Here is a 12,934-nt window from a genome sequence, read left to right on the forward strand (position 1 = left end):
TGACCTATAAGCGCACACCCCCAGAATGTCCATATAAGGAGTTGTGTATTATTCCCACGGCAATTTACCAAGGGTGCGCCTGCAGCACAGATCTGTGCCGTGTGAACACTAAGGGTTAATACATCATATCTATACTAATGTAAAATGTAATGTTAAAAAAGGTGAAAATGGATTTCTTTAATCTCCCATGTTCTTCATTAGCAACATGGAGCTTTAGATTTCAGCTCTGAAAATAACTTTGCGTGCAGCGGAGCGAGTCTGTGCAGCGTCCACAAGCCTGCGGAAGTGTTATGTTCCTCCTCAACATCTATGGGGCCCATGTGTCTGAGGCTGCTTGGCCAGCTGGGCCTGGTTGCTCTCAGATCAGGTTTCCCAGATCCTCTCTGGGCTACCACTGCTTTCCCAGCTCTCCAACTACTTCGCTGCTCGCATTCCAGAACGAGAAGTTGGAGAAGGGTAAACAGCCGAGCCACAACCTGAGCTCTGGTTTGAACCACTGATGGGCTCCACACGTGTGGCTCCGAACTAATATTAAAAAGTGCAGTTCCAGAAAACTATTAGATGTGCTGGGCATAAATCTGTAGTGGTAGGGAGAAAAAGTTGAGATGGTATGGATAATATACTCATCAGCCTTAATATATACATGTTTATGAATATGTGTGCAAGGATATATTTAAATGTTGAACTGCCACAGGATTACTTGAGTGTACAGTATGTATTGTATATCTGTATATCCAATCTGAACTAAACCTGCTATAATTGATTATAGACCCGCCCATAGACATCCATCAGGAAATATTCAATTAAAAAAAACAACAAAACACCCCCTGGTGGTGACAGAAAAGAACATATACTAGAATTGTATGTGCTTATATCCAACTTAGAATTGGTGACATCACTTAAAACATTTTATACAGTTTATCAGTGGTGAATATCATGATTTATCATAAAACATTTTAAAATGTACAACCCCCGCAGCTGATTTCACCTATACATGTGAAATTTGGCAAACATGTCTGTCAGGATAATTGGAGAAGTTGGCTGGTGTCTGTGTCAAAATTGCTCCACACCCCAACGTAAGGGTGTGCGAGGACCTGTTCAGTGCTTCCTGTATTGTATAAAACTGGCATATCCGACCAGCTCACACCAAATTGATACAGACCTTTTTAAATTTCAAGTATTTGAAGTTTAAATGTGGTTGCTCTGATAAGCAGAGTGATAAACATTGTGCACCAAAAATTGAATGCAAAACCTGCAAAGGAAACCATCAAATCTGTGTGAGTTCATTTAATCTAAAGGTTTTTGGTTTCTTTATTGAAGAGCTGACTCTGACAATTTATGTGGGACTGACTAAAAGCACCAGTGCTGAACACTTTACGTTCTCGTTTCATTTAATGAGATAATAACCCAGATAAAGGCCATTTGGAAGTAAAGCTTCAGTCTTTGGTCACAGACCTTTTAGAGACACCGTGATGCTGCTGGGGCCTCGGGACATGCACCGCGATGGCTGAGGCTCAGGAGCTTCTCCTCCCAGCACTCTCTTTATGTGGCCCATGCTGTAACTGTAAATGGAGTCAGTAGATAGACCCAGGCTGGAGGTAGGGTCAACTTTGGTTATGTACACCTAGAAAGAAAAAGAATTAAAAAAAATATAAGCATACAATATGACACAACTTCTCCTTATGACTTTTCGATGTAGGTGTCAAAGGAGAAAGTAAACATGATGTACATGAGGGTAACAAGCTCCTGCTCATTAATGCTTTGGTTTAATAGCAAACCATACAGTAAGAAATAAAAGCTGTAAATCACTAAAATCAGGGGCCACGATTCACCACTTGTGCTTGTGTGGTTGGGTTGTTTGTAGACAGAAGTTCGCTGAACAGTTGGCAACACAGACGGCATCTTCAATCAGCATTTCCTCACTATACAGTTGTGGACATCCACACAGTGAATTTAAAAGATAGAGCTTTTTCTGCATTTTAGCTTTCCCCAACGCTCAGTGAACGCTAAATTTAATGTGACAGCTGAATCACAAATGTGAACACGCTTCAAGCAAACTGTACATTCACGTCCCTCGACATGGTAACACTGAAGCAGGCGGTAAGAAGAGGGAGTCTCACTTTGAACGCCTGGCTGACGGCAGAATCCAACATGGTCCAGTCCATCCTGCCATTCACTCGGACAGTGCCCACAAAGAAATCCTGCTGTTTGACCTCCTGTTGATGCAAAGTGCAACAAAACGGATATTTTTACAATCACGTTTCATGAGGTTGCCCTACAGTAGGAGTGGAAGACAAAAACGGCACACTTACTTCTTTGAAGACACGCAGGTCTGCAACACAAACCACCACCCTGACACGGTGATCATCTCTCTGCAAGGAAAGGCTGAGAGAATCTGTGGAGTGGACATCTACCAGGTAACCAAAAAGAGAGGATTTTAAAATGAGCCTTACTGAAGAAATTTGATAACAACAATGTAACTCTACATTTCCAGATTCAGTATCAAACAGTACCTGAGCTGCTCCCATCACTCGGCCCTCTGCTGTAGCTTTTTGGCACGTGCATGGCTATTGACTGTCGTGGTGACACACCTCCCAGTGCAGTGAGACCTGAGGACTGGGAGACGGAGCTGGAGGGTCCAGGAGATGGACAGGGGGACACACTACCCGTCTTCAGGTGGTCATTCTCAGCCTTCAGGTTCTCCACTGTCCTCTGCAGGTGAAATCAGTTTAATCAAATGTTTCAAATGTTACTGCGGTGTATGTGAGTTTATGTAAAGAGAATAACAGTTAAAACCACAAATTAAAAAAATAATCAAATAACTTTAAGCCATCATAATCACCTTACGTACCTGCATGCTGTTCATGGCCTCCTGCAGCTGCTCCAGTTGATGAGCAGAGCTTAAAGCTTCCAGGCGGATGTCGGTCAGTTTCCTCTCCTTCTCCCACAGCTCTGATTTCAGCTCGGTTACAACATTTTCATCCATCTCCTCACCTCCTTCACACAGTCTGGAGAGATTTGGTTGACACAAGACAATGTTTGAGAACAGAGCAGGTAGCAAGGATTAGCAGAAAAACGCCAAACTCTTTACAGAAACAGTATGATGTTATGCAAATATAATCTATGTCAACACACAAAAGACGACTGTAGATAGAGGTTTACCCTGGTGATGATGGAGAGGTGGAGGATTTAACTGTTGTTGCATTATCACTAGTGTGGTAGACTTTGGGAGAGGAAGGAGCAGAGGATTCTGGGGTAGCGATCTCCTCAATGTCAGCATACGGCCCTGACTTGGGCCCTTTCTTACTGAAGGCCTTGTTGAAGGAGCTGCGCAACTGTTCAGAGAAGAGATGTGAGACGACAATGAGGATGGAATACTCGCTAAAAACTACAACAGCATGAAATCATTGGTGTCGAGTTGCTGTTAAAGTTCTGCTACTGTGTTGTGAAATGTCCTCATACATTGTCCTTTATGTAATCGATCAAACAAGAAAACAATCTTTGCATAGTTTCTTCAACAGCAATTCATCATTGTACCGGTGATGTCAGCCGGTTAATACGGTGTCTTAAACGACGACATATTAATATTATCATAACATGGAACAAACACAGGAGAATCAAGTTTAAAAAGACATTAGTGACACAATATTTTCCACACGTTGCACAAGTATGACTCATTAGGGCGACGCAGGCTGGAGAAGGGTTGGGACCCGGTGAGTGGGGGTGCAGGGGGGGGGGGTGGGGGAGTTTAGGCAAACGGCTTTATTTACTGTAGCAACATCACTCACCTCCAAGACCTAAAATAAACATCAGGGCAGCATGAAGGAGAGACCAGAATCAGACTTATTAAGAGAGGAGGAGAATCACACGTTCACAGTCAGAACAAACTAACACACTGAGTTTCTCCAGTCAGTGTAACTGAAAAACACACACTTGAAAACTTTGGCTTTTATTTGAACTAAATGTATATGTATATTTTTCCCTTTTCCACTTTTTTCCTGTAGATTTATTAGTAAGACCCTTAAATCTTGGGATTGTAGTTGCAAAATTTAATCGTGTGACTTTAAATTAAACTATTAAAATATAATAACTATTAGAATTATACCAAACTGGTTTTACAACTTTCACTGATAGATGATGTGAAGAAAATCATATTCATGAACCACTGCACATTGTTCTGTGAATTTATTTGGGGCAACCATGAGTGTGGAGCACACAGCTGTTTTTCCAAGTCCTGCTGTGATTGTCTGCTTAAAAGTGACTCATCTTTTAATATCCCTGACTAAACTGTTAAATCTCTGCTGTGCTTTATGTAATCACTGTGAGTCAGCCTGCGAGTCCTCACCCAGCTCTTCTTCTTCTTCTTCTTGGCCTCCTGCTCTTTGAGGCTTCCCATACTGGAGTGACTGGTGGTGCTGGTGAGGCTGGAGATGCTTTCCGAAGAGTTCTGCCGATTGATCTGTAGCTCTGAAAACCAGTCGAGTTGAGAGCAAATTTAATATCAAGAGGAAATGTTCTTGAAATTCCCATAATTCATATACCCCTTCACCCTCATAACATGTACCTTTGGGTGTGATGTCTGGGTTGTTGAGAGCCCCCTGGATGATTTCCTGGGCCTCTGTATTTTTGGCCTTGAGAATATCGATGGTATCCTTCAGGTCAGTGAGCTCAGAGTCCTGAAGAGGGGAAGCATCAATGGGTAATTCAAGTTAGCTTGCAGACTGGTAACTGAACCAAGATTCTTCTGATCCAAGGATCGTGGTATGTCTGTCTGCATTCAGCAAGGATGGCAGTCTGTACTAAGTAGCTGATGACACCATGGAAATCCCATCACGCAAACCTTTGCACTGGCATCTCGTTTCCAGAACTACTATCAAATATACACTAAACCATGATCGTGTTTGGGTGTTTTTTGAGGATGTGTTCAAGTGTAATGGACTTTTGGACTTTCAATCAATCAATACATCGCCAATATACCTTTTGATCCGAGGAGACGGACAGCGTCTGCAGGCGCGCAGTCATCAGTGCCAGGCTCTGTTCGAACGCCGCTACCAGATTAGCCTTTGAGGGGAAGACACAGCGATAAAAGGAAGAGAGAGAGAGAACGAGAGAGGAGAGAGGGTGGAGAGATGTGACAGGTATGAGTCACCATCTGAATCAAATCAGTCTGCAGTCTCACACTCACAGCACACCAACAAATGGCTTTCTCCATCTGCTGTGGGAAGAGGGAGGGAATGGAGTGGTGGACAGCTGTGGATGATGTCAGAGATGAAAGAGGAGGTTAGGGTAATGGCGGTGACGGAGGGCAGCGTTGTGGCACAGGGGGACAAACCCAATCGACCTCTTGCAGCGTGTTTGACCTCAAGGCTAAAATGACTCACTCAGTTGCCGGTGAAAAAGTTGTATTATATATTTTATGTGTTTATTTAAATTTGTGGGGGCTTATATGTATTACATGATGAAGATGAATTCCTGATAGAGCAAATTCATTTCATTTTCATAAACACATTATACATTATATATATTATATACACTTTATTGATGTTGGAGCAGTGTTGGAGCCTAATTTCATATTTATATTTATAAATGTACCGCTCTACAAGATCATTAGCTTAGCCCCAGTCGACACACTTCAAAGTTAGGCGTTGAGGGCCGACTGTACCACACAGCAAACCCAGCAGAGGCGTGATGGTTTGGCGTCCAATCACACTGATGGAGAAGAGAAAAGTCCTCTAAAAGCAGCACTCCAACAAACCTGGCCTAGCTGCTACACCCAGCATCCAGATGTGCGGGTCAGCGGTAACGAATGCAGGGGACAGCAGCCAGTCCAGCAGGCAGTACAGCCAGAAGGACAAAGTAGAGGGACAGGAGTATTAGGAGGTGTCATACAAATACAAATCAAATACACCCACACTAGTCAATGTGTTCTCTATATCCACTGTATATCTACATATACTGTATATTAACAAGTTATTTGAAGGTTAAGAAAATCTGGTGAATGACAAAAGAGCTGAACAGTGAGAAACTAAGAGAAATCAGGTTTGGGAAGTCTGTCAAGCAAAAACCTATGGAAAAAGTTTAAAGAGAATTATTGTCACCTAGTAACAAGGGCCAAAGTGTCTCCTGGTGTGCCCATTATGTGCTGTCTAAGGGACACTTACTTTACAGTATGCATAGGTGATCTTACATCTTAGGGTATCCAAGTCACAGACAAATTAACTCGTGGCAAAAATAGAAAAGAAAAATTGCTTACATTAGCAGAAAGTTGCATGGTCAAGTTGGCGACCTTCTCCTGGGAGACTTCCAGCTCGCGCCTCAACTTGCGGATTTGCTGTGAACAGAGTGTGGCGTAAGACTGAGCAGTTAAAGGCGCCATTTTCAATAAGTGGGACAAAGGAGAGAGAAGTGCTGGATATGGTCATTAATGTAATGATGATGTGATGGGGGTGTGTTAAATGTTGTTTTGGCCAACAAATGTGACATAATTAAAAGGACAAAATTTGGAAGGTATTGTTCCAAAACAGAAACTTTTCACAAAAGCGGCCATTTAAACATTTTGTTAGCAGAAACAGCACAGGTCTTACATTAACAATGGCTCTGTTCATTTCCTGTTAGTCAGGACAGAGAACTTGCATGCACCCATGAGCTGGGGAAGCTGAATGGAACACATCATCCTTAATTTCATTATTTACACCTGTGATTTTCCTACTGTGAAATGTCAAAATGGCTAGCTCGAGTCTGACATTTGTTTCTGTAAAACTTTTGTTATTTGTTAAAATCCACTTCAATTTGTATGGGATATAGAGATATGAATATCTGATGCTGGCGATGCAATGGCAGGCTACGATGTTACTAATATAGGATCATTGGTACTGACAACGTCATACGGTGAGAAAACTGATGAACTGCACAGTCAGTGACAGGTACACCAGTGAAATCTTTGTGTACTGACAGTGGATTTTTTTCCAGACAACGTTATGTATTGACTACCAAGATGCAAAGAGGATTTCAACAAATTAAAGTGCTCAAGAAACAAACTAGGGACTACTACTTCAAATATGATTTAAACCAACAGGAAATGTTATAATGATGGGATGTCAATGGATTTTCACCACTCCTCTCATGCACCAACAGTTTTCATGAAAATGTTGTGATACCATTTTAGCATTTAGTGGCACTGAATGACAAAGAATTACCAGAGATAAATGAGGTTAAAGTATGTTATGAGCTCCTGAAATAGAGATCAGTGGTCATAGACTCAGTGAGCCTTGATAACACCACCTGAGCGATGGACCATCAACAGGAGATGACATACACACACACGCAGTGTGGGGTATAGAGTTTTGACACAGTGGCCTTACCTCCCCTTGTATCCTCTCCTCATTCTAATGAAGGCATGGTAAAAGCAAATAAACAGTGAAGAGGAACAGGGCAGAGAGTTATTTTTCAAATGAGACCTGAGGTGATAACAGTGAGGTGATAACAGTGACATACTGCACATCTACTACAGCCAAAACATTTCCTTGTATTGGCTAAAAATGGCGGAATCTTAATAATCTATGCTGTTAAACTTTACAGTGACATTATATTTTGGAAGCAAAGACTGGGGGCCGAGCAGATTGGGAGAATTTGGCAGTATGAAATCAGAAACACTTTACTGGACAGGGATTTGAATCCCCAATGCAGAGACAAACACATTTGTTTTTAAAGTGTGTTGTTCGTACAGCCTGTATAATGACGAAGAATGTGTGCAATTAGTTGACTGAACAATTAAATATCAGCTCCAAAAACACTACATTAGTCAGATAATTAATAGATTATACATTTATGCTGTTTACCGGCGTGGCAAATAAAAATCAGCATAGCTGCCGAAAAAGAAATGTTTGGGGATTTTGGGACCACTTCATAATTTTTAGGTTTTTATGCTTTATTATTATTCTTTGCAGCAATATGTCTTGCAGAGGAAAAAAAAAACATAATTAGAACAACAAAAGGGATGAACTGTTTATTACTGTAATTAAAATGGTAGAATCTACTCACCGAGGAATAGTTTGATGACGCATTAGATGCCAAAGAGAGTACGGAGCCATGTACTGTGAGAAGGGCAAGGTGGACATTGATATAATTAAGAACTAAAGAATGATACAGTACAATTTAACTTTGTCTATCATTTCAAATCATAAAAAAATTATAACAGTGCAGAAATTAAACACTTTACAACATTTTACTAAAATACAATTACACAGCTATGTAAACAAACTTATTTCGTTCTATAAAATAAAACCTGCATTTTGTCTAAGAATGCATGTGTTTAAAAAATAAAAAGTGGCAGGTTTCAGTTATTAGTTACTTGTCATGTTTACATTTGGGTCACTACAGTGCTTTTAAATCCTTGAGTTACTTTTAATATTAATATAAAATGGAAGTACAAAACCCCACTCCACTTTCTTTGTTCCTTTAAACCAGTGACAGCCTAACATTTGACTTAATAGATTGACAAGAGTGCAGAGGTTTGCTTTTGAGGTCGCGCTGGGTGACTCCAAATAAGTGGGCTCACCATCTTCCCCGGGTTCACGGAAAGATCCTGACCGCATCATGCTTTTTGGCCGGTCAGGGACCAACATACTGCTGCCCATGGGGGAGGATCCATAGAGCTCACAGGCTGAGTCACTGGGGGGGCCTATGCTGTTAGAACGCGATATCCTTGGAGTGCCAATGGAAATGGGGGCAACTATCACAAAAGAGACACATTTGGTAAAACACAGTGAGTGGCACACAAAACACACTGGTGGACATACACACATCACACACAGTTAAACACACACATACACACAAAAGGCCTACACCTTGGTATAACTCACTTATTCTGATGACTCAGTGAAAGGCAAAACCGTGGTTCCACAACAGTCATAGAGATAAATATAGCCTGTTGACCCCCTATTGCCTTCAACTTCTGCATATTTCAGACTTGAACTTAAGTCCATGTGAGTGCAGTTATAGGCTTATCATATTCACAGGGTTACATTTGATATTCTACTATTTAGCCACTACTTCACAGCTTGGATATGACAGAATCCACTGTTGACAAACGGTGTCAACGTTTGTTAAGCGTAAAAGCCCCGAGTATGTACTCCGTATCTTCTTCGCTGATTAATTGTCAACAATTAGATGGATGACTTATCAAAGATTAGTTTCAAAGCTAAAATAGTGGGTGTTTTAAGAACTTGGCTGCCAAGTCGACTCACCCACGTTGGTGAGAGGAGCCTTGCCAGAGGACGAGTAGAGTTGGCGAGAGGGAGAAGGCAGCTGAGGGGGGCTTTCACTCTCTGTCATGCTGACTATGTTGTGGGAGTGGCGCCTGCCCGGTTTGCTTCCTTCACTCTCTGAGAGGCTTGAGCCATAGCGTCTGAGAAAAGAGAGATTATTTTAACATCAAACAATGGAGATGCAGCACATTCTTTATTATTTTAAATAAAGAAGTGTTTAGACTTACTCTAAACCTTTCTTTGGCAAGGTATTCCGGTCTGTTTGCAAGCTGAAAAATGTCAAAACATCAGTTTAGATTAGTATGATACATACATGTTACGTCTTGCCATATGGCAGCTTAGGCACTTTCATGCACATGAGATTGCAAAAAAAAAAAAAAAAAGTACCCGTCTTTGTCAAGACATTCTTTGGGCCATTTCCAAACAATTTCCAATGGATTCAACCTTTCATCACCTAAATGACAGCTTAGATTTTTCTGTTCCAAGAAAAGGAATAAATATGGGAGGATTCTAAGTCAGCTGCCAAGAAACTAGCAGTGCAATGTTGAAACACTGGATCTTTTAATTTCAAAAGGAGGAAAATGGATTGATTAATATTTTGTTTTAAAGAGTTACTGGGTCACATTGACTCACTTATCTCTTTTTTTTCCTCACATTCAGACTAAACCTGTCAACTGATACTCACACACCTGCTTAATTGTCATCTCATAAATAAGAGCTCACTTTCCTCATTGAAACAATAACATACTTATCACAAGAAAGTGGACAAAAACCTCTGACCGACTGAACATCAAATACTTCTGCTACTTGCCTCTCCGAGAGGTTGAGGGATGTTCTGCTCCCGCCCCCCCAGGTTCCAGTAGCTCTCTCCTCCTTGTCACGTGTCTCAGCTGAGACAAACCTTGCACTGGCAGGGACGCTCATCTGCAGTGGCAGGGACTCCAGGCTGCGGTGCATGCCAGACAGCTTGGGGTAGAGCAGTGGCGATGTGCTCAGGCTCAGGCTGTCACTGGTGTAGGAACAGGAATCGATGTGGAGGACAGGAGCTGGGCTGGGAGTGAGGCGGGTAGCTGTGTGGGAGCCAGCCAAGTCCTGAAGTTTGGCGTACGAGGGGACTTTGGGTGGAAGGTCATGGATGGTCACGCAGGAGTCAAGACTGTTGGAGTTCACCTTGTCCAGGTAAGCCAGGCTGGGTGGACGACCCAGAGACTTAGTGTTGAGCATCCTGTGAATGAGGCAGAAGAAAAAACTAAAACAAACATGCATAAAGTGCCAAGTAATGATATTCAAAATTAAGTTATCACTAGATGTATGCACATTGTGGTGGGTAATGAACATTAAAACAACTTTCGACTTCCTTCTACTCATGTACTGTACACCGCGTCAGATGTTTTGAAATGACTGACTCCAAGAAGTCTGCCTCAAAAAGATTCAACAACATCATTTCTAACAAATCTACTCTTCAGTTCCAGAAAATAAAATGATCAGTAAGCACAGTGGATTGTTTAGACTAGCTGGGGCAATGTTTGAGGAAAGAGGATATTTTTTTGGTTTTAAACCCTGTGGGCATCACAAATGAGACTCCATCCCTAAGCATTGTAATTGGGATGGCAGAGAAATACTTGGAATATAAAGTGCAAGGTGAAATGCAGTATTTTAAGCAGAATGTAAATGAGAGACCTTGGTGTGGTGGGTGATGACAGTTCAGGGTATTTGCTACTGCCCGTCCGTCTCAGTCCATGCAGTTTCATGGTAGATTCTCCCGCAGACTCTGACTGAGTGTCCTCTCTTTTCAGAGAGCAACAGTCCATGTCAGCTCCCACAGCCTTAGCCTTGGCTCTCTCCTTTTCCTTCTCTCGGTCGGTCTGATTCACCGGGCCTATACTGGTCCGAGCAGCCATTTTACTGCTGCAGCTACTAAGCTCTTTCATCCTGGGGCCTGCAGAGGCCATGGGCACAGGTTTCAGGCTCAATAGACTGGGGTCAATGGTACTGCTAATGGGCCGAGCTGCAGGGCGACCGATCACACTGAGCGTGCTTGACTTGGCCGGTCGAGGCAGGCTGCGGTATTGAATGCTGTTCCTGGCGTTTGGCCCCAGGAAGCTCTGCTCACTGCTCGCATCAAAACTGTTTTTTCGACCTGAAGGTGTTCCTCCTCCCACAGGCTTTGCAGGAATGCCAGATGACCTGGGTGTTTTCCCCACAGTAGCAGAGCCACTGGAGATGGTGGCGCCCCCTGCTGTCATAACAGTGGCTGTACCAGTGGCCATGGGGGGTTTTTTGTACCCAAAGGAGGCTCCAGCAGTGGGTTTTATTAAACCTGATGGAGGCTTGCGGTGCTCTCCATGATGATCCCTGCCAGCGTCAGAACGAGACCGTTGTAGACCTGCAGCTTTAAGGGACATCTTGGATTTGTCCAGTGGTTTCTCATTTTTAGGTGCTGCATAAAGAAGAAAAGAACATTGCATAGTTAGTGAAAGCATTACGAGTACAATAAAAAGCATTTAAATTATTATTTACCAAAAAGATGAATGAATGGATGGATTGGATAACCGAAGTTCATATGCCACATATCACAGTTAATCTAATAAAATAAGTGATGCTATTCACATTGAATATTTTTTTTCCCCCATGCCAATATTTGGTATATTTCTTTTCAGCACAAAATTGCCTTAACATCTCCAGACAGTGACATTTTCACTTCGACAAAGTATGTACACAACAAACATTCATTTCCCTTAAGGCTAAAAATAAAGTCATAACTATAGTGCTTCAATAAAAGCAAATACAACAGATCTGAAGTTACTGTGTAAGCCTAACATAAGTGCCTCCATTACGCATGTTTTTCCTTCAAACTACAGTCAAACCCCAATCCGAACTAATTTTGTTCAATTTAATTCTCAAAGCTGAAATCAAATCAAACATGCACATGTTGATGTTTGAAGTCAAATTTAATCTCCTGTTTAATGATTTAATGAATGTTTTCGTTGGGAAATGAATATGGAAATAAATCTAGTTGATGCAGATTGCAGACAATGTCTCCACACACATAAACAGGAATAAGCTTTCTCAGGCCTTAAAAGAAACATGTCTTTGGGCCAGGGCTCCAGACATTGGCTGCACTGGTGCGCCAAACTTTTTAATGTAGGTGCACCCACATTTTTCTTCAGTGCCACAATTTTAAGGGGTCATCTTTTTGTCATGTTGTTTGATATAGGATGCACACACTGGGCATGCAGAGAAAGGGCAGACAAATCAGCTGATAGTCTGTGTGTACGTGTGTGTGTTTGTAAGGAAGAGAGAGAGAGGGTTGTGGGGAGATGAATGAAAGAAACGATAAATTGGGTTTTTAAAGGGTCTCGCTGGGGAAAAAAGACTCAATTTGTGACCATCAGAGCTGATTCTGTCGCCGTGCATTGATCAATATATGATAAAATGTTAGGTGCACCACTAAATCCAAAGAAACAATTTAGTTGAACATTTTCAGGCACATTATATCTCTATTTCCTTCAATTATATGTTTATATGGTGTTTCGTTTTCATCTGAACACTGTGCTACAAATCAAAACTCGAGGGTAAACCTCTCCTTTCATCTCAACACCATGCAAGTATCCATTTTGGCTGTTGTTTAGACATACTCTGTTTTACATTTGGAATCAGTACACAGA

The 12,934-nt window shown here is 41.8% G+C and overlaps 1 protein-coding gene and 1 long non-coding RNA gene across 8 annotated transcripts in view; one reads left to right on the plus strand and one right to left on the minus strand.

The window, feature by feature from the left end:
• The window catches only part of nav1b (neuron navigator 1b), an 84,437-nt gene that overhangs the window by 6,243 nt on the left and 65,260 nt on the right, over positions 1-12,934 (minus strand). For 2 of the 7 annotated variants that reach the window (XM_058631397.1, XM_058631400.1), the window contains 17 exons: positions 10,947-11,706; positions 10,078-10,491; positions 9,494-9,535; positions 9,246-9,406; positions 8,558-8,731; positions 8,041-8,093; positions 7,362-7,385; positions 6,254-6,331; positions 4,978-5,061; positions 4,565-4,676; positions 4,346-4,467; positions 3,163-3,335; positions 2,843-3,008; positions 2,514-2,712; positions 2,313-2,410; positions 2,121-2,216; positions 1,456-1,624 (listed from right to left, as the gene is read on the minus strand). In XM_058631397.1, the coding sequence (XP_058487380.1) occupies positions 1,456-1,624; positions 2,121-2,216; positions 2,313-2,410; positions 2,514-2,712; positions 2,843-3,008; positions 3,163-3,335; positions 4,346-4,467; positions 4,565-4,676; positions 4,978-5,061; positions 6,254-6,331; positions 7,362-7,385; positions 8,041-8,093; positions 8,558-8,731; positions 9,246-9,406; positions 9,494-9,535; positions 10,078-10,491; positions 10,947-11,706 (2,925 nt within the window). Of the gene's footprint in view, positions 1-1,455; positions 1,625-2,120; positions 2,217-2,312; positions 2,411-2,513; positions 2,713-2,842; positions 3,009-3,162; positions 3,336-4,345; positions 4,468-4,564; positions 4,677-4,977; positions 5,062-5,755; positions 5,768-6,253; positions 6,332-7,361; positions 7,386-8,040; positions 8,094-8,557; positions 8,732-9,245; positions 9,407-9,493; positions 9,536-10,077; positions 10,492-10,946; positions 11,707-12,934 lie in introns of all 7 variants that reach the window. The other 5 variants (XM_058631398.1, XM_058631401.1, XM_058631396.1 and 2 more) reach the window with 4 other exon arrangements.
• Positions 10,356-12,934, plus strand: part of LOC131460697 (uncharacterized) — a 27,584-nt gene continuing 25,005 nt past the window's right edge. The window contains exon 1 of the long non-coding RNA XR_009240402.1: positions 10,356-10,445. This is a non-coding gene — a long non-coding RNA (uncharacterized LOC131460697). The remainder of the gene's footprint in view (positions 10,446-12,934) is intronic.

This window comes from Solea solea, chromosome 6, assembly GCF_958295425.1.
Source record: "Solea solea chromosome 6, fSolSol10.1, whole genome shotgun sequence".
In the NCBI taxonomy this organism is placed as follows: Eukaryota; Metazoa; Chordata; class Actinopteri; order Pleuronectiformes; family Soleidae; genus Solea; species Solea solea.